Raw genomic sequence first — 22,245 nt, 5'->3', positions numbered from 1 at the left:
CGACTTTGAGCAAAGTTGGGAACCGTGGCAGGAAGGAAAGCATGGAGTGGATCTCGGGCAGGATCACAACCCCATGCAGAGGTTCCTGCCCACCCCCCTCTGAAAAAGACCCTCATTCTAGAAACCAGACCAGGGTCAGCTCAGCTGCAAATTTTTATTGAGTCCTGATACCCAAACCTCGGCAGAGCAAGGGGGAAGTGGGGGGCTGGGGGCTTCAGGCCACCGTGGTCGGGGGGTGCACTGAATGAGGGCCACGGTGTGAGCCAAGGCTAGGAGTCTGGTCTGTGAGACTTCAGACGGCCCCTGGAACCTGGTCTTTGTCCTCAGGGTCATGGTCACCTAGGTGGACGTCAACAGCACCTAGGCCTTCAGATCCAGGGCTCCAGCATCAGTAGAGAGCGGGAGGGCACGTGCGGGGGCGTCCAGCCCCCTATTCAGGAAGGTGGGCAGCTTCAGGACACTGGCCGGAGGGACGGGGATGGGGACAGAGGCCGCCTGCTGCCCGAGGCACGGTGCCAGGGCCTCCGGCTCCCCCAGTCACTAAAGCAGGTCGGCACGGGAAGCACAGTCTCCGTTCGGGCATGGGAATGGGTGCTGGGTGGCCACAACAGACCAACCGGAGAAGCAGTGAGCGGATCCAGATCTTACGGCCGTGTATCCGCTCCGGACCTTCCAGCTTGCCGGGAGCGCTGAATTCCGGCTGGAATGCGCTGCGAGCTGCCCCACCCAGGCTCCAGGGACCAGGGCTGGGACCTCAGCTCACTGGGTGGCTCTGAGGGGCCAGATGGGGGGAGGGTGCGGGGGCCGGGGAGAACACCCAGAGCTGGGGACCCAGGAAAGAAAGCTGGGGTGCTCCGGGGGGACCCCCAGGCTTTCCAAGGAGGCCAGTCAGTCTGGAGCAGGGGTCTCCTATCTCCCTGCAGGCCCCCGAGTCAACCTGGGAGCTGGGATACTAAGGTGACTGCGAATTTTCCATCCCTCGGGAACGCGGATCTGTCAGGGTCAGGGACCTCGATGGCCTCGGGGATTTCACATGATCTCTCAGCTTTCTCCCGGGCAGAGGGCCGCTGGAGGACATCAGGGGATCACATGAGGGTCACCCAGTGGTGCCTGCAGTCCCTTAAGGTCAGGAGAGGCCTGGGTCCTGAGTCACCCAGGCAGGCCCAGAGCCCCTCTTCTTGGCGCCCACAGAGGCCAGTCAGCAGGTGGCGTAGGCGGTGGCCCGCAGCTGCAGGTGCTCCAGCAGCGCTGCTGCCCGCTGCTCCAGGGCCCACAGCGTGGCCACCTTCCTACCCAGGGTCTGCTCATTCTGCACCAGGCGGCGCTCCAGCCCTGGGGACGAGTCCTCTGAGCCAGTGACCTCTGGCCCTAATCTCCAACTCTGCCCATCTCTGCCATGACCCTGGCTCCTGGCCCCATCCCTAATAAGTTCTAACCCTAATCTACATTTGACCTCCTGTTCTGAACTTTGACCCAGCCCTCATCACTAGATGAATCCGACCTGGACACCATCTAACCCTGACTCGGCCCTGGCCCCACCCGCCATGGCCCAGACACGCACCCTCCAGGCGGCTCCAGCGGTCCTGCACCCACTTCAGCAGCTCTTGGGCCTCAGCTCGTGTCCGCTGCACCCTCTCCCCTGCGTCCCGCACTGTGGCCATCAGGCTGTGCGTGCCCTCCTGCAACTCCACCACACCTGCCCGGGCCACCTGCAGCTCCTGGAGCAGGACCGGACCGGAAACCCCACCCCACCTGGACCCAAACGCAGGCGCCCCATCCCCAGGGCGCGGGGAGTTGTAGAGTGGAGACCCTACCTCAGCCCAGCATAGCCCAGTCCCAGCCCAAACCCACTTCACACTGTGCCGGGGGGGCCCTGACACCCCAATGTCCACTGCTCCCCTCTCACCTTGCCCAGGCCCCCAGCCAAGCCCAGGGCATGCGCTGCCCGCTCTTCTGCCTCCTGGGCCTGCCGCTGGCACAGGGCCACTCGGGTCCTGAGAGCCACAGCTGCACTGGACAGAAGCCCCAGGGCCGGGGTCACATCCGCTGCCAGTGTCATCGGGGCCAGGCGCCCTGCCACCTGGGGCAAAGGTCAGGGGATCACAGGGAGGTCACAGCAGGGCAGCAACTCAGTGGGGTGTTCCCACGGTCAGGGTGTTTGGGAGCTTTATGGTATCATGCGGGTTAAGGACCTCAGGGGGACAGTGGGACCAGTGGCCCCTGAACAAGAGGTGCAGCGGGGTACGGTGGGGTATCACCCCTGTGCACTGGCCTCCAGGCCTCCAAGCGTCTGTCTGGCCACCCGCAGCCCTCGCTCTGCAGCCCTGGTGTGAGCTCCCGCCTCGGCCAGCACCCCCTGACCGTGCAGCACTCGGCCTGGGCCCTGGCTGTACCTCCCCTGAAAGGGGCAGGTGATCAGGGACAGCCCTGCCCCCCTCTGGCCTCCACCTCCAGCTCCTGGCCCTTCAGCTGGTCTGCTGTGCCTGGTGGAGGAGCCGGTCAGCCTTGGGCAGCTCCTGGCCTCCGGCGCCCGGTGCAGGGAGGGCCCTCTGGACCTGAGCCAGCAGGAAGGCGATGCCCGCTGCCCCATCCTGGGGGCGGGGCACCGCCAGCCCTCGCCGTGCCGCCGGCTCCACGCTCGCAGCATCCGCACCTTCGTCTGTGGGGGTCGGTGTGGGGATGTTGGTTGTGGACTCTGATCCCTGACCCCACGGACCCTCACCCTAACATCCATGGACTCTGCCTCTGACATGACTGCACGGTATGCTGGAGGCTTGCAACAGGCAAGTGTGACGTTGGCAGGAATTTGGTGAATCAGTTGTTAAATGGCAGGTAGCCCAGCGGCGTGGCTCAGGGGCTGAGCGTCGACCTATGAATCAGGAGGTCAGGGCACATGCCTGGGTTCGGGGCTCCATCCCCAGTGCGGGGCGTCCGGGGGCAGCCAATCAACAATTCTCTCTCATCATTGATGTTGCCATCTCTCTCCTCCTCTCCCTTTCTCTCTGAAATCAATAAAAAATAAAAATAAAAAATTAAAATAATAAATAAATGGTAGGTAGACTGCCATCCGCGGTGGTGGGGTCACTCACACCATGGACACGGACAAGCACTCCATCAGCTCCCCAGACCCACAGCCAGCCATCAGCACCCCCTGCCCACTCACCCCTGCCCACCTCACCCCTGCCCCTCACACCCCTGACCCCTCACCCCTGTCCACCTCACCCCTGCCCACCTCACATCCCTGACCCCTCACCCCTGCCCACCTCACCCCTGCCCCCTCACATCCCTGCCCCCCTCACACTCCTGCCCCCTCACAACCCTGCCCCCTCATCCCTGCCTCCCTCACACCCTTGCCCCCCTCACCCCTGCCCCCTCACCCCTGCCTCCCTCACACCCCTGCCTCCCTCACACCCCTGCCCCCCTCACCCCTGCCCCTCACACCCCTGCCCCCCTCACACCCCTGTCCCCCTCACCCCTGCCCCTCACACCCCTGCCTCCCTCACACCCCTGCCCCCCTCACCCCTGCCCCTCACAACCCTGCCCCCCTCACACCCCTGCTCCACCCGACCCGTCAGCCTCAGCCCTCCTGGGTAGTCCTCGTTCTGGAAGGAGTATCACAGCAGTGACCTGAATGCCCCCTGCCTCGCCCTCAGCTGGGAAGCCGCACAAGCAGACAGGTGCCCAGGAGGAAACGCGGGATCGCATGCACAGTCGCTCGCACAGGGGCCAGGGTGGCCCCAGCCCTGGCACCCCTTGCTCGACGCCTCGTCTCCCGGGCCTCGACTCCGTGGAGCCTGCTGTGGCCTGGATGTGCTGCAGCTGGGAGGGGTGGGTCGGAGGTGAAATGTGTCTCCTGTAACTCGATGGCCAGGCTGTGCCCCCGCCCCCTCCAGGGCCCCTGTAGCTGCTCCAAGGCTGAGACTGCTCGGTGCAGGCTGGAGGCGGTGTTGCGGGGATGACCAGAGCCCAGCCGGCAGCGGGCAGAGTCCCAGGGCACGGGGGCGCGTCGCAGGGCACAGGGCACAGGGCACAGGCCAGCCCGGGGCCCGGGCCCCTGCATTCCTGCCAATGAGACAGGAGATCCAGAATGCTCATCTCAGACCCCCCGCTGGCCCTCTCCCAGGGGCCTGGCCTTGGCAAAACCCCAGTGGCCCCGTCTCCACCCACCACTCAGCTATGACCAGGAGTCTCAGAAGCTGTGGGCGCAGCCGCTGGACCTTGTCGACCAGCCCCTTCAGTTTCAGCTCCCACACAGCTGTGCCTCCAGGCCGGCCTGTCCCCCGCAGAAGCCGCTCTGTCCACCGCCGGGCCGCTCGGGCCTGTCCCAGGAGGCTGCCTGGTCCTCCAAGGGAGGCCACGACTGGGCCCCACGCACGGCCTCCTGGGAAAGCAGGGCAGCTGAGGGGGCCTGGGCCTCAGCCTCTGCAGAAGATGGGAGGGGGACAGAGGGCGGCTTAGTGCTACATAGGCAAGGGCATCTGGTCCCTCCTGCCCCAGCCCCGCCCCTGCCCACCTGCTGCCCACACGCCTGCCCAGCTGGCCTCACCTTGGACTCCTGGGGCCCTCTTAGGCCGGGCCAAGCCCTTGACACGGTCTAGCTCCCGGGACAATTCTTCCAGCCGCTCACACTGCCTCCTCAGCCGTGGCTCACTCTGGCCACAGCCTGTCCCGGGGCCCACAGTGTCTGGGCCAGTGCAGTCATTTCTGTCCTGCGGGGGACAGAGCATCAGCATAGCTGACGAGGTCCTCCCCATGACCCTCACTCGGGAACCCCCCCACTCCCACCCAGGGCTCCCACAGGCCAGCCTGTGGCCCTCAGAACCTGACCCCGGGAACCTCGCCGGAGACCTCTCCCCTGCTGACCCCGACCCCTTGCCTGAGTCCAGCTGCACTCTGTCAGCTGCCGCAGGGCCCCTGCCGTGGGTAAAGGGGATTCCAGGAGCATCTGTGCCTGATGGAGTATCCCCTCCAGGGCCTGCTGGGGTCCGCCCGGGCCCCTAGCACCCCAGCCAGGCGTCCCCTGGCGTAGGGCAGCCGCCTCCCGGGCCACAGCCTCCAGCCGCAGGCGGAGCAGAGCCAGGCGCTGGTCCCAGGAGGTGAAACAGGGAGGGCAGGGCGAGCAGTGTGGGGAGGCACCTCGGGAGCCACGGGCACGTGCCTGGCAGCTCGGCCCGGCGATGCCCTCTCTGCAGTGGCAGGCACCTGTGTGGGGGTCGCAGCTGGGCGAGAGGGAGCCCTGTGGGGCGCAGGCACAGGCTGTGGGGGGAGACAGGGTCAGGCAGGGAGCGGGCAGCACTCCACTGGCCCCAGCTCCAGGAGCAGCCGCGGGAGAGCGCAGCCCTGGGAGGAGGTGAGGTGCTCGCGAGCCACTGCGCAGACTCCACGGCCCTGCCCGCTGCCCGGCCGGAGCCGCTGCGTGGCAGCCTTTGGGCAGGAAAACAGGACAGGGAGGCGGGCACTCTGCAGCCAGGCAGGGGTCACCTGGGGTCAAGAACTGGCAGGCAGGTCAGGAAAGAGCCCCCCAATGTGTCCTTCCTGTAGGTGAACCCGCCTAGTTTTTTAAAATAGATTTGTATTGATTACAGAGAGGAAGGAGAGGGAGAGAGAAACATCCCTGAGGAGAGAGAATCCTGGACCGGCTGCCTCCGGCACGCCCCGCACTGGGGATGGAGCCGCAACCCAGGCCTGTGCCCTGACCGGGAATCGAGCCGTGACCTCCTGGTTCCTAGGTCAACGCTCAGCCCCCAGCCACGCCGGCCGGGCACCCCACAAGGTCTTGCCAACACTTTCCCTAGCTGCCTTCACAAGTACTTCCTGAAGTTTTGGGGACCAGCACTGAGCATACGTGGTCTCCCCAGGAAAACCCCCGTGCCCTGCTACTCCACACCGAGTGGCTCCTGCAGGGCAGCCTCGTCCCTCACCTCTGCACTCCCGCTCGGGGTCACCCCAGGACCCATCCTCACACCGGAAGCACTTGCGGCCCCCAAATCCTGGCCGGCAGGGGCACTGACCCGTGACCTGAGGGGAGAGTGGCTGGTCAACAGGAAGCAGGGCCTCCTGGGAGGGGGGACAGGGCGCTCGGAGGCGCTGTCTGGTGTCCACTCTCCCGGCTCCATCTCCCCCACCAGCCCTGCTCCTGTGTAGGCAGCCCCCCCGCCTTGACCCAGGGCACCTCCCTTCCTGCTTCCTCGGGCCTGAGCCCTTGGCCAGCCCTCCCTCCCACACGGCCAGCCTCGCCTCCCACGGACCCTCGGAGTTCTCGACTCCAGGCCTGTGCCCCTTGCTGTCCGTGTCCTGAGTCGAACACCCCGCTGTCCACACTGTCCCCCACCGCCTTCCCGAGGACTCAGGACACACCTGAGGCCTCATCAGCGGCGGACACTCCTCCGGAAAGGCACTCCCCCACCTGCTCCGCCGCAGCCTCAATCCTGGGCCCTGGCCTCCTCCCCAGCCCGCCCCTGCTCCCGCCCTGCTCATTCCGCGGGCCAGGACCCGCACGGTGACTCGCCAACGCACGGCTGCCCACGGGGTCGGGCACAGGAGCTCACGGCGGCTCTCCCGCCCGGCCACCCGCTCGTGGTGACTGTCACAGACGCACACAGCGGCTGGCAGCACTACCGGGCTGGGGGCCACGGGAACACGCCGGGCACACACACACACACACACACGCACACACACACACACGCCGGCACGGCCACAGGCTGCGCGCAGGCTCACTCACCGGGTGGCACACCGGCTGCAGCGTGTGCCAGGCATGGCAGCTGCAGGGCTCGCAGCCCCGAGGCCCCCCCAGGTTCCAGAAGAGGGGGGCACAGCGGCTACAGTCCCGCCCCAGCGTGTGGGGGCGGCAGGGGCACTGCCCGCTGACCTGGTCGCAGAAGCAGGCCTCGGCCCCAGAGGGGCACCTCGCGGGGACGGTGCCCCGGGGGTCACAGCTGCAGCCTGGGGAGAGGGCGGGCTTGACAGGGACGGAGGAAAGAACCCACCCACCCGCCTTGGGCCGCCTCGCCCACCCCACCGCACACTCACGCCGGCCCCCGGGGCGCAGGGCACTGCCGTGGAAGCCAGGCCGGCAGCGGGCACAGCGGGCCCTGGAGAGGGCGGGGCGGGTGGGTCACTCGGGTGTCTTCCTGTCCCTTGGGCACTTCGGGTCCCTCATTCCCAGAAAGCCCAAGGAGTAGCGGGAGCACAGAAGACACAGTGGCTACATCCAGGCCCATCTCCTGGCTTCCAAGTTCCGTGCCTGTAATTCCTCCCATGGGCCCGCCCGGCCCTGCGGGAGCCCCGGGAGAGGGCCCGGCCTGCAGCTTAGCCTGCAGGTGGCATTCAGGGTCAGCCGCGGGGCCTCAGGGGATGCTGAACAAGTGAGCAGGCCCGGGTTTGCCACCGCCCGCGCCTCACCTGCACAGCCAGGCCGGCAGAGGCCCAGGACACGCCCGCTCGTGCTGGCCACGTGGCAGGACGTCCGTGATAGAACCAGAGCCGGGGCGCCGGGACAGAGGCAGGGCTGGCACCGCTGGCCTGAGCCCAGGGTGGGGTCTCCGTAGCAGCCGTCCAAGCACCGGGGCAGCAGCACATGGATGGCCGGCTGCTCCACTCACCCCCCCCCCCACGCTTCCCGGGCAGCACTCACCTCTCGCAGTGCCAGCCTGCCGTGGCTCCGAGGCAGGCCTGGCAGGCACCAGTAAGCGGGTGGCACGCCTCAGCGTGCCCATCGCAGGCACAGGGCTGGCAGCGTGGGAAGCCCCAGCGGCCCTGGAGGCAGCGGTCACAGCGGCGACCAGCCAGGCCGGCCCGGCAGGGGCACTGCCCGCCCATCGGGTCACAGGCGGCGCTGGCGGCGCCCTCGGAGTGGCAGCCGCACTCTGGGAATGACAGGGCCATCGAGCCGTGCAGGAGGCGCCGTGCCCAGCCTGCGCCCGCCCTGAGGCTCCCCTCTGCAGCCGCCGGGGCCCACGCCGTCCGTTCCAGGCACACACGGCACTCAGCGAGCCCTGGGGGTGGCACGCACATGCTGGCAGGAGAAAGGGCAGGTCAGGTGACGCTCAGGGTGCCTGACACCCTGCCCGCAGCCCCTCTGGGGCACACTCACGGAGGCCGCCCCCGCGGAGCAGGGCCGAGATGCTGCACGCGAGGCGGGCGCAGGCGGCAGGCGTGGAGCTGGAGCGGCCGTCCTCGCGGCCTCCAGGCAGCCGGTGTGTGGAGCTCCTGCAGGCGCCCTGCGGCCCCGGGTCCACCAGTCGCAGCCCAGGCGGCTCCCTCACCCGGGGCAGGAGCACAATCTGGGAGGAGGGTGGAGGGTGGGGGAGGAGGTGGCAGGCAGGGGACCAGGAGCCCAGCCGTCACTAATGTCTACTACCCACTCCCCCGCCCGCACTGGCCCTCACGGCCCTCCCGCCCCTTCCCGTTTCTCTCTGGGTCCATGTCTCCCTCCCGATGGCCCAGCCTAGTCCGAGCAACACCGCCTCTCACTCAGAATCATGGCAGCAGCCTCCCCCACCAGCCCTTCTCCCCAGCTCTTCTCGGCTGAGTCCCTTCCACGGCCCCCACTCTCTCGGGAGAAAGGTTAAGCCCCTCCCTCTCCTGGCAACACGGTCCCGCAAGGTCAGCCTTGGCCTGTTCTCACCTTCGATCCTCAGAATGTGGCTTTCCGGCCGGCCCCCTCCTCCACCCTCCACCTGGCTCAGTCAGGCACAACCCCAGGCCTCCGCGCCTCCTGTCCCTCATTGTCTGCACAGCTTGGGTTTTTCCCCAGATGTGGGTGGGGCCCCCAGGATCTCACCGAATCCAGAAGGATGAAGCCCCCCTCAGGCCTTCGCGCCCCTTTGGTCCGCCACAGCCGCAGGGTCACGGAGTAGCGTGTGCCCGGCTCAAAGCAGAAAGGTCTAGAACCACAGCTCTGCGGGCAGGGGAGAGAGTAAGGGTGGGCACCCCATTTCCACTGTGCAGTGATTGTAGCCCACATTGCATCCTGGGACCAAGGGAAAGACCAGCTTCCTACCTGCCGCTCTGTTTTAACCTCAATCAGTCCCTGTTTCTATGGCTCTAGGATGTGATGACATGGGCATGACACTGGAATTTTCCACTTTGTCTGGGTGCTTATTTCAAATGTGTTGGCAGCACAATAGGGGTTGTTGTGGGGAGTCCCCGGTCCCGCCTACCTGTGTGCACGGGTCAAGGCGGCCTGGAACAGCTGCTCTGGGCGCAGCGGGTGGGCACAGCGAGTGCTGCTGGGCAGAGATTGGGCGCGGACCCTGACTAACGCCTGCCAGTCTTCAGGTGCCTAGGGTCAGGGGTCAGCGGTCAGCAGTCACAGAACTGCCCCTACCCACCACGCAGCACCACCCACCACCCTGCCACCGACCTGGACCTCATGGCGCAGGACAATGGCATAGTCCAGGGCACGAGGCACGGCGGGAGCCCGCAGAGAGGGGCCGGCCCCGTCGACCACGCGTGTGAAGCCTGAGCCGGGCCACAGTGGAGGGCCAGCTCCCAGGTGCGAGGGCCTGGGGAGGACACACAGACTCCCAGGCCCAGGCCCCCCAGGACCTAGAACCCTCAGGACTTGGGTTTCCTTCCCCCAAGACCCCAGAGACCCAAACCCGGGCTCGGGCCCCTTCCCCAGGAGACCCCGAGGCCTGGGGGCTTTACCCCGCTCCGCAGACTCCTCCCTCTGGGCAGCTGGCGGCTGGAGCGGGCTCGCCCGGCAGGCTGCAGGGCGCACCGCGGGTCACGCTGTCTCCGCAGTTGGGACGGAAGCCAACCCGGGGAGGCCCCAGAGGCTGGTGCACAGTGGGGAAGAGCAGGCCTGGGGGATCCCTGGGGGCAAGTGGGGGACCAGATCCTCCAGCATTCCGGCCCTGTCCTCTGCCACCCTGTCCTGGGAATATGGGCTCCAAAGACTCCAAGCCTCCGACATGCTGACACCCCTACTTCCTCACCTTCCCAGCCTTGCCCGCCTCTTCCTCCAACCAGCTCTCTCTGGGTACCCCCCACCCCGAACCCCAAGGTCTGAGCCTGGACCCCCTCCTGTCCCGCCCCCTGGACACTCACAGGCAGCCGAGGGTCAGCTGGCTGGAGGCCCTGGCCAAGCTCAGCTTCGGCGATGGCCTGGTCGAGGGCAGCGCAGAAGTACCCAGACTGGGGTTCCTGGCAGCGGTGGCCGCGGAGTGGGGACGGCACAGGCAGAGGCCCTCCCGGGCAGAACACCTGAGTGTGTGCGGGGCGGGGAGGGGACAGAATCCACACCCAGTTCTTGCCACCTGACCCCCACTCCTAGGCTCGGCCTTGTACCTGTTGCTGTAGGTACCCCCAAAGTCATAGTCACAGGGCCTGCAGCCTAGAGAGTCACTGCTCAGACCCCACAACTTGGGCTGTAAGAGAGAGGGGGGGTGGTGGACGAAAGACAGGAAGAGCTGGATAGGGTTAGGGTTAGCGTAAAGGTGAGCCTTAGGGTTAGCCTGAGTTAGCATTAGCGTTAGGGTTAGGGTTAGGGTTAGCATTAGGGTTAGTGTTAGGGTTAGCATTAGGGTTAGGGTTAGGGTTAGCCTTAAGGTTAGCATTAGCATTAGGGTTAGGGTTAGCGTTAGGGTTAGGGTTAGGGTTAGCCTTAGGGTTAGGGTTAGGGTGAGGGTTAGGGTTAGGGTTAGCTTTAGGGTTAGGGTTAGTGTTAGGGTAAGCATTAGGGTTAGGGTTAGGGTTGGCCTTAGGGTTAGGGTTAGGGTTAGCCTTAGGGTTAGGGTTAGGGTTAGCCTTAGGGTTAGGATTAGGGTGAGGGTTAGGGTTAGGGTGAGGGTTAGGGTTAGGGTTAGGGTTAGGGTGAGGGTTAGGGTTAGCCTTAGGGTTAGCGTTAGCATTAGGGTTAGGGTTAGCATTAGGGTTAGGGTTGGCCTTAGGGTTAGTGTTAGGGTTAGGGTTAGCATTAGGGTTAGGGTTAGGGTTAGCCTTAGTGTTAGGGTTAGCCTTAGGGTTAGGGTTAGCCTTAGGGTTAGGGTTAGCATTAGGGTTAGGGTTGGCCTTAGGGTTAGTGTTAGGGTTAGGGTTAGCATTAGGGTTAGGGTTAGGGTTAGCCTTAGGGTTAGGGTTGGCCTTAGGGTTAGGGTTAGGGTTAGCATTAGGGTTAGGGTTAGCATTAGGGTTAGGGTTAGGGTTAGCCTTAGGTTTAGGAAGGTCATGAACAGAACTGCCTGTTGCCAGAGAAAGGAGGCTGAGTCCTGCCCATGGCTGAGAGGGGAAGCAGTGATGCCGGTGGGCTCCGGCATGGCTTGTTGGAGCGGGGTAAGAACAAAGATGAGAGCCTAGCTGGCGTGGCTCAGTGGTTGAACGTCGACCTATGAACCAGGAGGTCACGGTTCGATTCCCAGTCAGGGCACATGCCCGGGTTGTGGGCTCGATCACCAGTGTGGGGTGTACAGGAGGGAGCCGATCAATGATTCTCTCATAGTTGATGTTTCTCTTTCTCTCTCTCTCCCTCCCTTCCTCTCTGAAATCAATAAAAAATATATTTTTTAAAAAGAAAGAACGACGAGGACACAGCCAGGGTTAAAAGTTAAAGCATTTGCCAATTCGAGGGAAGGCCCGGAGGGGACGGGACTCTCTTCCTTCAGACATGTTAGCTGTGAAACACCTTTCGCCCCAGGGACACGACTTGTAACTCACTCCATCGTGTTTCCTCCTGTTTCCCGGCCCCTGCCCGGGGGCTCCGCGGTCTCAGCTCGCCAAGGCGGCGCTGACCCTGTGACCAGGTCGGGAGGGCACCGCCATGTGCAAGGCTCAGGGCAGTCACCCTGAGGATAGCCTCGTGCTTGCCAGCTTCTAGAAGCTCAGTGCCCAAGAGCAAATCAGATTGGCCGAGACTCACCAGCCAACGGCTGCAGTCCCGCCCCGAGACAAAGCGCTTGCAGCGGCAGCCCCAGCTGGAGGGATCGCAGGCCTGCGCTCCAGGGCCCCTGGGGTCGCACCTGCAGGCTGAGGCACAGGCAGGGGAGGTGGTGCATGTGTGATTAGGGCAGTGATGGGGCAGAGCCAGGGGGATGTGGGGGTGGAGCCATGCTTAGGGTCACTCACGCTGGCAGCCCTCTGACAGGGGAAGGTTCAGGCCATAGTGCCTGGGCCGGCAGGAGTCATAGCACCGGCCCCAGACGTTGGCTTTGCAGTGACACTGCCCAGAGAGAAGGCCACGGGTCTCATCGGTGTGGGCGTCACACAAGCCGCCTTCCAGGGCACCCACAGGGTCACAGTCGCAGGCTGGGTCAGGAGTCAGTGAGGACAGTTAGGGGGGCAGACCCCCTGGAGTAGAAGGGTTGCTGGGGTCGGGCTGGGCCGAGGGCTCACGTTTGCAGGAGTGAAGGGAGCGGGGGTCTGCCCGGGGGTCTCGGTGGAAGAAGGGCTGGCAGAGCGCGAAGTGGGTACCAGCTGTGTTGTGTTGACACGCGTCACACACGCCGCCACTCACATTGCCAGATGCCAGGTACAGGGCCATGTCAAAGTGGCAGCTGCGGGCATGCCCATGGCACTCGCATTCTGGGGGAGAACGAGAAAGGTGGGTATGGAGTGGGCTGCCCCGTGGCCAGGAAGGCCAGGCAGTCGGGTATGGCACCTACCCCGGCAGGCGTGGGGGTGGCCAGGCTCTGCAACATGCCATGGGAGGGCCTGGAACAGGTCCTGGCAGCGCTCACAGTGGGTACCAGCTGTGTGATGGCGGCTGACACAAAGGCCATGCACCTGGCAGGAAGGAGGGCAAGCTGAGTCGGCCCCGTGTCCCCGCTTGCCCACCCCCAGCCACAGGATGCCCCGCCCTCGTGCTCACCCTGTCTTCCGCGCGGGCGGGGGCCCCAGGTGCAGGCCTGCACTCAGAGGCATGGCCGTGGCACAGGCAGCTGCCTCCGGCCACGAGCTCATACAGGGCATAGTAGTAGAAGGGGTGTCCCCTGAGGCCCCCGGGGGCCTGTCACCCAGGGTGTGCCGTTTGGAGAAGTTCACACGGAGGTTAGTCACGTGCAAGAGCTCTGGAGACACAGATGGAGGCCTCAGGCGCGCTGGTCCTTCCTCCCCGGCTGGGAGGGAGGGGGACGGGGTGTCTCCCCTCTCCGTCCTCGCAGCCACCTCCTCCAGCACCCCTGCTCCTCTGGGTACATGTCAGGGTGACCTCATGTGGCAGTCCCGTCTCCGGAGCCCTCTACATCCCCACTTCCCCGACACCCCGTCCCACATCTCTAGATGTTCAGAGTCCTGGACATTGGAACCTGCTTCCCCACCAGTCACCCAAACCCTGCAAGGCATTAGTCTGCTTACCAGCTGTCGCTCTTTTATTCTGCTCCCCACTTACGGCCCCATCCTGTCCCATGACTGTTCCCCACGCTGTGCCCACTGCATAGGGGCTGGCATGGGTAGGTTTGTGTCTCTGCCCCATCACTGCCCAGAAGCCGCCCGCCACGCAGCAGGGCCCTTGTTAAATGCACAGGCGTGGTCCGAGGTCCCTCCTGCTCCATAGCTGAAGTCAGTTACCTGGCCAAGGCCACCTCCTGTCTCTCCTTCGCCAGGTTTCCCTTTCCTCCTGATCAAAGAGCGGGCACCGGCTGCTCCGGGACCCAGTGTGGGGGTTCAGGGGAGTAGCTGGCCATCACCGTCAAGGTGGGTGCGAGTGTGGAGAAAAAGCTAATTTGGGGTTTATCCTCCTGCTGTGTTACTGCCTGGCCTGGCTCTGGGCCACCCTGTTGAATTATGTGTCTCTCGTTTGTTTTTTTAAATATATTTTTACTGATTTCAGAGAGGAAGGGAGAGGGAGAGAGAGAAACATCAATGATGAGAGAGAATCATTGATCGGCTGCCTCTTGTAGCCCCACACTGGGGATCGAGTCCGCAACCCGGGCCTGTGCTCTGACCGGTAATCGAACCATGATCTCCTGGTTCCTAGGTTGACCCCCAACCACTGAGCCACGCCGGCCAGGCTCTCTTGCTCTTTAACAGGCCTCCTGCTTTACAAGGTCCCCCCCAGAGAAGCCCGGAGGCACCCAGAGGCAGCTGCGCGATGTAGGGCACCTACCAAGGCCAGAATGATGGCTCAGAGGGGCAGGCAGTGACCGGGGCCATGCTCGGAGCAGGGATGGGGTTCACAGGGGAGTTGGGAGGTAGTGACAGGAGCAGAGCCATGGGGGCTGGTGGGGAGAGCAGTAACAGGGACCACATGGGCCCCACAAGTCCAGTGATGGGGCAGAGATGAAACAGCCACCCATGCTGGCCCCTATGCAGTGGGCACGTGGCGAGCAGTGAGGGCAGGAATGGAGGCCACAACAGGGACCACGACAGAGGACGGTGAAGGGGCAGCTGGAGCATGATGCTGGGGTACTGAGCTGGCCCGCCACCAACCTGCCTCGCCCCCAGGCGGGACCTCCCCTCCCCCTGTCCACACCCCCACTTCCTGCCTGCCTCAGGACTGGCTGAGAATTACCCTGCCTCTCGGCCTTGTGTGGGCTCTCCACCGGAAGAGCTGGGTCCAGAACTTTGGAAATTACCTGAGGAAGAAGCAAGCCTGAGCCGCTGGCTCCACAATCCCCCCCCGCCCGCCTCTGGGCCTGGCCCTGCCCTCGGTGGAGGGCTCAATGTTCTGAGTAACCTGGTCACACACAGATCGCTGGCACTGTGGCCGGGCCCGAGCGACGTCAGGGAAGAGGCCTGAGCAGTTGTGGGCAAAGTACCGGTACACACGCCAGGAGCGGCCATGGTCCACCGAACGCTCGAGGGTCAGCGCTGCTGGGCGGAATGTCTGGGGACAGGAGGGGTCCTAGGTTACCAGGGGCAAGCACCACGGGTGGCCGTCAGGACAGGAGGCACACGGCCAGCCTTCAGGCCGGGGCAGGGTCACCTTGAAGGTCATGATGAGGTGGGTGAAGTAGAATGCGCTCTCTAGGTCTAGCTGGATGGTGACATTCTCAACACCTGCAACCACAGGCTGGTCAGAGTGACCAGACCTTGACCCCAGAGCCCCACCCAGGCACACCAGCACCCTCACCACTCTCAGCTTGCCACCAGGTCTGGTTGCCATGGCGACCACTCCGGGATATCACATTCTCAATGCCATGGCCACCCCGGTCCCGGTCTCAGGAGTCGCAAAAGAAGCAATGTTCAGAGTCCTGGGGGTGTCGAAGGAGGGAGGGAAGAGGTGCATGGCAGTGCCCCCACTCCAAAGCTTCACAGCTCCCCCTCTCCCTCCAGCCCGGTGACCTGACTCCCCCAGGCCGAGCCTCCCAGGAAGACTGAGGTACCTGGTGCAGAGGCCTCCCCGCCCCCCGCCGGGGGAGACTGACAAGGCAGTAGCGCTCGGGGCCACGGCGTCCACAGGTGGATGAGCTGCCAAGGCCCTGGCCGCCACCCACTATCAGGCCGCCAGTGGGCGGGCAGCAGCTGCCGCTCGGGCTGCCAGGTGGGGTAAGTGCGTCTGGCACGTCCTGGGCAATTGTTCTGGGAGCCTGGACTGGCAGGGGGTAGGGTCTGAATGGGGATCCTAGGGGCACCCCCTCCAACCCCACCCCACCGGGCGGCCTGAAGACTTCTCACCCAGGGGTGGCAGCAGCAGCAGCAGCACTGAAAGGAGGGGGCCTAGCCCAGCTCGGGGGCCTGGGCGGTGGGCGCTGGAATGAGGCCTGAGAGGGAGGATGAGAGTGGGCCCCACGCTGGCCCCCCTTGAGGAGCTGGGTGGGCCCTGGGCCATTCCCCATACTCACATGGTGGGTGAAAGCAGGGCCACCAAAGGCAAGCGGCGCGCAGGGCTGTGGGGCCACCATGCAGCGGGGAGCAAGGGGTCCCCAGAGCCAGGGAAACGAGGGAAGTCGGTGCTCAGGGGAAGGATGCAAGGTGGGGAGGGGCACGGGAGCACGCAGAGCTGCGGCAGGTCCAGCACGCAGCCAGGGCTCAGGCTAACCCAGACAGAAAGGGCCCGATTCTCATTCAAATGAGGCTCCCAGCCCCAGCCCTGAAAGGCTGTCTCCGGAGCCTCTGGGGAATGCCTCCCCCTGCCTGCCCCTCCCCCTGCCTGCCCCAGCCACTGCCTTCAGGCTGGGCAGCCAGCAAGACTGGCAGATGGGCAGGGAGCTAGTTTTGTTCAGGGCAAAGCCCAGCCCCCACTCCAAAGCAGAAAGGGCTGATAATATCTGAACGTCCAGCCGGTGGAGGCCTGAGGCTGGACTCGGGAACGGACAGAGCGTGGGAACGCAGAAAGCACTGCTCATGGGGCAGATGGGGATGCACCACAGACTCGAGGCGAAAACGGCTTGATCAGGGAGGGCGGCCTGTGGCCCTACAACCGGAGCTCGGACCTCTAACTCAACCCCAAGTCCTTGCTAACCCGGGAAATGAAGGCTAGCCGCTCTTCTGAAGGAGCAAGGGCAGGAGAGGCAGAGGCACGCCAGCCATTTGGGGCCAAAGAACCCAGGCAAAGCCCGACGTTTCGGCCAAAGCAGGCCGGAAGCCAAAGCCAGGCGGCCCGCACCACCCTGGGGGCAGGACCACAAAGCCCCTTCCCCGGCCTGAACACTGGCAAGGTGCCTGGTTCCCCCAGCTCCCCGTTTCCCTCCTGCACGGGGTCCAATCTGGGTAACCAACCACCTGAGTGGCTCTGCCCCTGCCCCTGCCCCTGCCCTGAGGAGCTGCCCCGCACCAGAGGGCAGGCCCTGGGCGCTACCTTCCCCCGGTGGCCCATCCCTCACAGAGACGACCCGCCCTCGGCTCCCAGGACCCTCCTGGCTTCTTTCCCTGGGAGCTCAAGCTGCCTCCCGCAGCCACACGCAGACATGGACGGCAGGCGGGGAGACCGGGAGGTGGAAAGGTATAAAACGTGATAGATGGAACGTGGACATACAACCTGAAGAGCAGCAAGTCACAGTGCACTGCCCCCCCCCTGGCCCCCCACCCTCCTGGCTGGAAGGCTGGTGGCTGCCAGGGCCCTGGAGAGGCACCCCGAGTCCTCAAGGTTGTGGCGTCCACAGGCATTGCACACTGTGCCCCTGACCACACGGACAGCTGGACTCAGTCCCCCGAACACTGCTGGGTGAGGGTCAGGGCACCGGGTATGGCAGCAAGGGCTGGAGCCGGATCACAGGGGACAGGTTCACACAGAGGGCGCGCTGGGCCTGCTGCCGCACTTCGTCGTCCGAGGACCGCCGGTCCACCTTGATGGCCTGGAACTTCAGTAGCTTGGATGTCCCAAGACGCAGGCGTGCCTTAGGGCACCGGGCCCCCAGCCGCGTCCTCTTCTGGGGAAGGAGGTCTTTTGCCTCCTCAGTCCTTTTCCGCTTCTGCCCCCTAGGCCCAGGGCTGCTCTTCCGGCCTTTCCTTGCAGCCCTGGCCTGAACGGAGCCTTTCAGCCGGCCCCGGCCCCGGCCCCGGCCCCTGGGCTGGGTCCGAGCAGCCTTGGCCTTGGCCCGCGCTGCCTGGGCCTTGGCCTTGATCCACGCTGCTTTGGCCTTGGCCTGCGCGGCCTTGGCCTTGATCTCTGCTGCCTTCGTTTTTGCCCGGGCCCTGGCAGCTCCGGCCTGTGTCTGAGCCGCCGTGGCCTGGGCGCAGACAACTCTGGCCAGGGCTTGGGCGGCCTTGGCTTGGGCGGCCTTGGTGCTCAAGGCAGAGGCTCCTTTCGTTTGTGGGCCAAGGAGGGGTCCGGTGGCTCTGCAGGCCTTGCTCTGAGGCCCCGTGCTTTCTTGGGGTCCAGCCCTGGGGCCTCTGCGAATCACACACTTAGGGCCCTTGCTTGTGACTTTCCTGGGAATCCCCAGGCCCTTTCCTGGACCCTTCCGCAGCTTCAGGGGCGAGTCTGCAAGGGAGAGCTGCAGGGGCTGTGTCTTGTGCTTGGCACCCAAGTGGGGCATGGGCGTCTTGAGTGGAACCAGGGCCTCCAGGACAACAGAGAGCCGCATGGCAGGGTAGACACCTGGATAGAGGTGGGTGGGGAAGCCCATGGCTGTGCCCCGGGCATGGCTGGCACTGGACTCCTTCAGGGAGCTCAGGAGCAGGTTGGCGGTAGCATGCTTGGCGAGGGCCGGCGTGGACGCTTTGGCCAGCCTGCCGGACAGCGGCATGGGAAGCAGCGTGGCCCGGCCCGCAGGCAGCCGCACAGCAGTTCGGGGAGCACTGGCTGGAGGTGACGTGGTGGCCGGGATGGGGGCGCGAGCTTGCAGCTTCGTCTGGCTGGGGGGTTTGGCTGTGCACGAACTATAGCCGTAGACGTCACCGCTGCGCAGGACGGTAGGCTGGAAGCCGTCATCTCGCAGGCCCTGCAGGAAGGCCACCAGCTGGGCCTCTGTGGCGCTCAGATCCTGGCTCATGGGGTTAAAGACCAGCAGCGCCTCCTCCAGGGCCTTCTTCCCTGCCGTGGAGATCCGGGACCACGCGTGCACAGCTTTCTCTTCCACATGCTGCACCACGCTCATGGCATTGGCACCGCAGGGCTGACCGGGTTCTCTGCAAACCAGCGCTCGGCACCTCCAAGGCAAGAGGAAACGAGTCGGTAAGAACAGCGTGGAGGAGGGGTCAGGGCTTGCACTCTCCAGAGCATCCCCTGGCAGAGGCCTGGCCACAGTGAGCCACTCCATGAAGCAAAACGATGTTCTCCTGACCCCTCCTGGCGGCAGGGTGGGGGCCGCCGGTGGGAGAGGACCCAGGTGGGTCAGAGGCAGCTTCTTCAGGACATCTGCCCACAAGCTGTCAGAGCCACCCACCCGCCGTTGTGTCCCTGGCGAGACTGGGGCTCAGCCGGCCTGTTTTAATTCAAGTCTGTATTTCCTGAAGCCAGAAAGCTAGCGTTAGACTCAACCCTGTGAACACGAGTGACTAGCTGTCCTCAAGGAGCCCAAGACAGACACCACCAAGGTGGCGGGAGGGCACACTGGAACCAGCTTAGCTCCCCGGGGTCAGGAAAGGGTTCCTGGGACATGAGTGACGGCTAGGAAAGGGGAGCAGCCTATGCGATGGCTCCAGCGTGAGGAAGAGTGACCCCCTTGGTGTGGCTGGAGTCTGTGGTCGGGGCCGGGAGGTGGAGTGCGACAGAACAGGGGAAGCAGGGCAACACAAGCCTTGAACGCTGGCCAGGGTCCAGGCCTACCCCGCGTCCGTGCCCATTTCTGTCCCTCAAGCTGCAGCTAGTCAGGAGCCGGGGCCAACCTCCCTGCCCACCAGAGGTCCTGCTTTCAGCTCCCGACAGGCCACGTGGGGGCCCTAGCACTGGAGTCATGGAGACCGGCCAGACCCACCTTCTACAGAAGCTAAAAAGACAGGGAGTAGCACATGCGAACGACACAGCTCTAGACAGGCAGGCAGCTCGGGGCCGAGCAGCCAGACCAAGACCCACGGTCTCACAGCGGGACCCAGGGGCCGAGCAGGCGGGCAGGAAGGCGGATGGCAGAGACCTGCGCTGTCCTAACCAGGGGGTGGCGGGCCGACCTGGGCACAGCCAGACGGGGCTGCCTGGAAACGCCCGTCGGCCCAGCCCTCGAAGGAGCTGCAGGCTCAGTCGTGACTAATGCCAGCCGCTCTGCGCGGGGAGGTGAGGAGACCAGCGGCCCGGGCGGCGCTCCCCACCCCCTATCGCAGCGGCTCCCTCGAGGGAGGGCCTGGGCGCTTGGTCTGCGGACACTCTCGGACCCTCGGGCGTCGCGGGCCCGTCCCTCTCCGGAGGCCACTCTCCTGCACGGTCCGTGCACGTGGCGTCAGTTTACTTTTCCGGGGGTGCAGTTCGGGGCTTTGAAGCACAGAACCGGGAGGGGCTCAGACACGGCCCAGGTATTAGGGGCGAACCGGCCGCTCTTTCGCCCAGGCGCTCTGAGCCCCGGCCAGGGGTCTTGTGGGCTTTCCAAGAAGCTCCAGAAACGGCAGCCCGGCCCCCAAGTCCCCTCCTATCTGGCCCTGGGGCCGGCAGGGAAGTGGGTGGGAGGTGGGCGAAGGGCGAAGGGAGAGGCCCCTACGCGGGACCCGGCGGGGTGGGCAGGCTGGGAACCCGAGTCCCTGGGGCCCGCGGCGCGGGGGTCTGAGGCAGCGAGTCGCGCGGGGCCAGCCCGACGGGTCGCGCAGCCGCAGGGGGGCCCGGGCAGGGGTGGGGGTCGCGGCTGGGTCGGCAGAGCCGCCCGCCCTCACGTCTCGCGGCACACCCTCCGCGGCGCGGCCAGGCCCACGGCCCCAACCTACCGGCGCCGCCGCGGGGACCCAGGACGCACCTCTGCGCCGCCTCCGCTGCTCCAACATGGCCGCCCGCTGAGCGCCGGAAGTGCGGCGCGCTTCCGCTTCCGGGACCTGGCCCGCCCTGGTGACCCTTGACCCCCTCAGACCCCGGTTTCCCCCAAGTTGGGGGCGGGACGGGTGGGTACAGGGGGTGGGGGGAAGGGGGAGGGGGGAGGGGGGAGGGAAAGGGGGGGCTCCTGGAAGAAGTAGCCGTGGGACCGTCAGTGCAGGAGCCTGAGGAGCAGGGCGCCCCCGGCGGGACCCCAGGCAGGGCTGTGTCCCTTCCAGACATCCACCAAGGGCAGCCTTGGGCAAACTACGGCCCGCGGGCCGGATCCGGCTGTTCTATCCGGTTCTCTTGCTCTCCCCTCCGCTCCTTTACTTTGAGTTTATATTAGTTCACACAAACACTCCATCCATGCTTTTGTTCCGGCCCTCCGGTCCAGTTTAAGAACCCATGGTGGCCCTGAAGGGGACAAGAGGGGCTGAGATTAGGGCTGAGAACTGGTCCTTCTGTCTCTTGGTGCCCGTTTGTCCCAGACAGAACGCTGGGAGCTTTCATCACAGCAAAGTCTGACTCGACTGGACTTTGGCGGGTACTTACCCTGTGGGCGAAACTGGGATCAGAGGGGATGATTCGGGTCATCCCCAAATCCATGCCTTGCTCTCCGTTTGGCATCTTCTATAGCCCTGAGTGACGGACCCTAGACCCATATCCACCTGAGCCGAGGGACCTGGTGGAGATGTAGATATGAGTGAGGCCAGTGGCCTGGGAGGGACCAACCCCAGAGGGAGTCTGTGTGCAAAGGAGAGAAGCAAGGGCAGGTCTTGAGGGGCCACTTCCTGGGCATAAAGAGTAAGCAGGGCTGGCGAAGGCTCAGAGAGAGACAGCACAGCAGCAGGAGGAAGCCAGAGTCACAAGGATCCCAGCGACATTTCAGCTGAGATAAAGACCCCTGAAGTTTTGGCCTATGGTGTTCCATGGTGACTGTGGCAAGAGCAGTTGGGGGGAGCAGTGGCAGCAGACATGAGGTGGCAGATAGCAAGGTGGTGGGACCTGTGAGAACAGATGGCTTCAAGAGTTTGACTGGCGGGAGGAAGAAGAGGCTGGAGGGACTTTGGGTGCTGGGAGGTCTCTAAAGCTAGGAGGCTTTTAAGTGCTTAATTGCTGGAAAGGAGAGAGAAGGGGCCTAGAAAGGGGATAGTGGGGAATGTGGGGGGTCTGTAGAGCAGTGTGAACAACCGGAGGAGGAAGGGAACAGAGCTCCCTAAGTGGTGAGCAAGTCGGGGGCCAGGTGGAGTGGAAGGACAGAAGCCTGGCCAGGATCTGTAACTGACCTTGGCACCACCGTTTCTGGGCAGGCTCTCTGCTGCCGGCCTCTGAGAGTGGCTGCAGGCTCTTCGCTCGTGGACAAGACTCTGCCCGCACTCTGGAGCATAATGTGAGACCCGTGTTCCACACTTGCCCCAGCGGGACTTGGTCCCAGCTGCTGTCTTGCTTGATGACACACCTTTACCAGCTGCTTCCCTTCTCCTGGCCACTCCTCCGCGCTGCGTCCTGCCTCGCCTCCTTCGTTAACTATATGCCCTTGCACCTTTGTCTCCAGGTGTGCTTCTAGGGACACCCAAAAGCACAGACACCATCCATGAAGGAGACAGGACACAGCAAGCACACACACCCACAGCACCTCTTCTTTAACATTTTTATTTATTGATCTGAGAGAGAGATTTGTTGTTCCACTCATTTGTGCATTCATCAGTTGATTTGTGCCCTGGCCAGGATTGAACCTGCGATCTTGGCGAAGCAGGTGACACTAACCAGCTGAGCTATCGGCCAGGGCAGGGCCGCTTCTCAGAGGTAGCCCTTGACCTGTGCCAATGGTCTGCCGGCTCCCAGACTTAGCCAGTGCGCTCGGGTGCTCAGAGATGGGCAGGGTCTGGTCTGAGGTGGCAGTCCTTTGTCATGCCAACCTGCCCTCGCTCCACCCCAGTGCTGGCTAGAGGCGGGGCCAGGACCCTGAAAATGGACAGTCACACAGTGAC

At 64.6% G+C, this 22,245-nt stretch overlaps 2 protein-coding genes across 3 annotated transcripts; both read right to left on the bottom strand.

Moving 5' to 3' along the window:
* Positions 1-931: 931 nt before the first annotated feature.
* LOC308251891 (laminin subunit beta-2-like) lies at positions 932-15,709 on the bottom strand (the record flags this gene model as incomplete). Its single annotated transcript, XM_080675550.1, is given in 37 exon segments — positions 932-1,332; positions 1,562-1,904; positions 1,907-2,080; positions 2,273-2,442; positions 2,474-2,723; positions 3,618-4,062; positions 4,168-4,360; positions 4,363-4,422; positions 4,547-4,651; positions 4,654-4,709; positions 4,893-5,256; positions 5,922-6,018; positions 6,722-7,106; positions 7,209-7,562; positions 7,634-8,014; positions 8,089-8,161; positions 8,164-8,199; positions 8,202-8,225; positions 8,228-8,282; positions 8,783-8,897; positions 9,162-9,283; positions 9,365-9,651; positions 9,687-9,819; positions 10,054-10,169; positions 10,172-10,209; positions 10,294-10,373; positions 11,861-11,967; positions 12,067-12,246; positions 12,334-12,522; positions 12,603-12,723; positions 12,809-12,942; positions 12,945-13,007; positions 14,450-14,513; positions 14,615-14,764; positions 14,864-14,937; positions 15,011-15,097; positions 15,556-15,709. Coding segments are annotated over 37 exon segments (5,913 nt in total). The 3' UTR covers positions 932-1,198.
* A 1,097-nt stretch (positions 15,710-16,806) lies between these two features.
* Positions 16,807-20,235, bottom strand: CCDC71 (coiled-coil domain containing 71). 2 transcript variants are annotated; one of them, XM_080673547.1, is made up of 2 exons: positions 20,170-20,235; positions 16,807-18,471 (listed from the first exon to the last, which is right to left on the bottom strand). In XM_080673547.1, the coding sequence occupies exon 2, from the start codon at positions 18,417-18,419 to the stop codon at positions 17,052-17,054; it is 1,368 nt and encodes a 455-aa protein (XP_080529673.1). In that variant the 5' UTR covers positions 18,420-18,471; positions 20,170-20,235; the 3' UTR covers positions 16,807-17,051. The 2 variants fall into 2 exon arrangements, with proteins under 2 accessions (XP_080529673.1, XP_080529674.1); XM_080673548.1 differs by having other exon boundaries at positions 16,819-18,471; positions 20,199-20,228.
* Positions 20,236-22,245: the final 2,010 nt, after the last annotated feature.

Source organism: Plecotus auritus, assembly GCF_963455305.1.
Source record: "Plecotus auritus genome assembly, chromosome: 6".
In the NCBI taxonomy this organism is placed as follows: Eukaryota; Metazoa; Chordata; class Mammalia; order Chiroptera; family Vespertilionidae; genus Plecotus; species Plecotus auritus.
Note: the sequence above shows the minus strand (reverse complement) of the source record. Positions and strands in the feature narration are given on the sequence as shown.

Coding starts and splice junctions, on each gene's coding strand:
- CCDC71 (XM_080673547.1), bottom strand. CDS start 18,419: ATGAGCGTGGTGCAGCATGTGGAAGAGAAAGCTGTGCACGCGTGGTCC.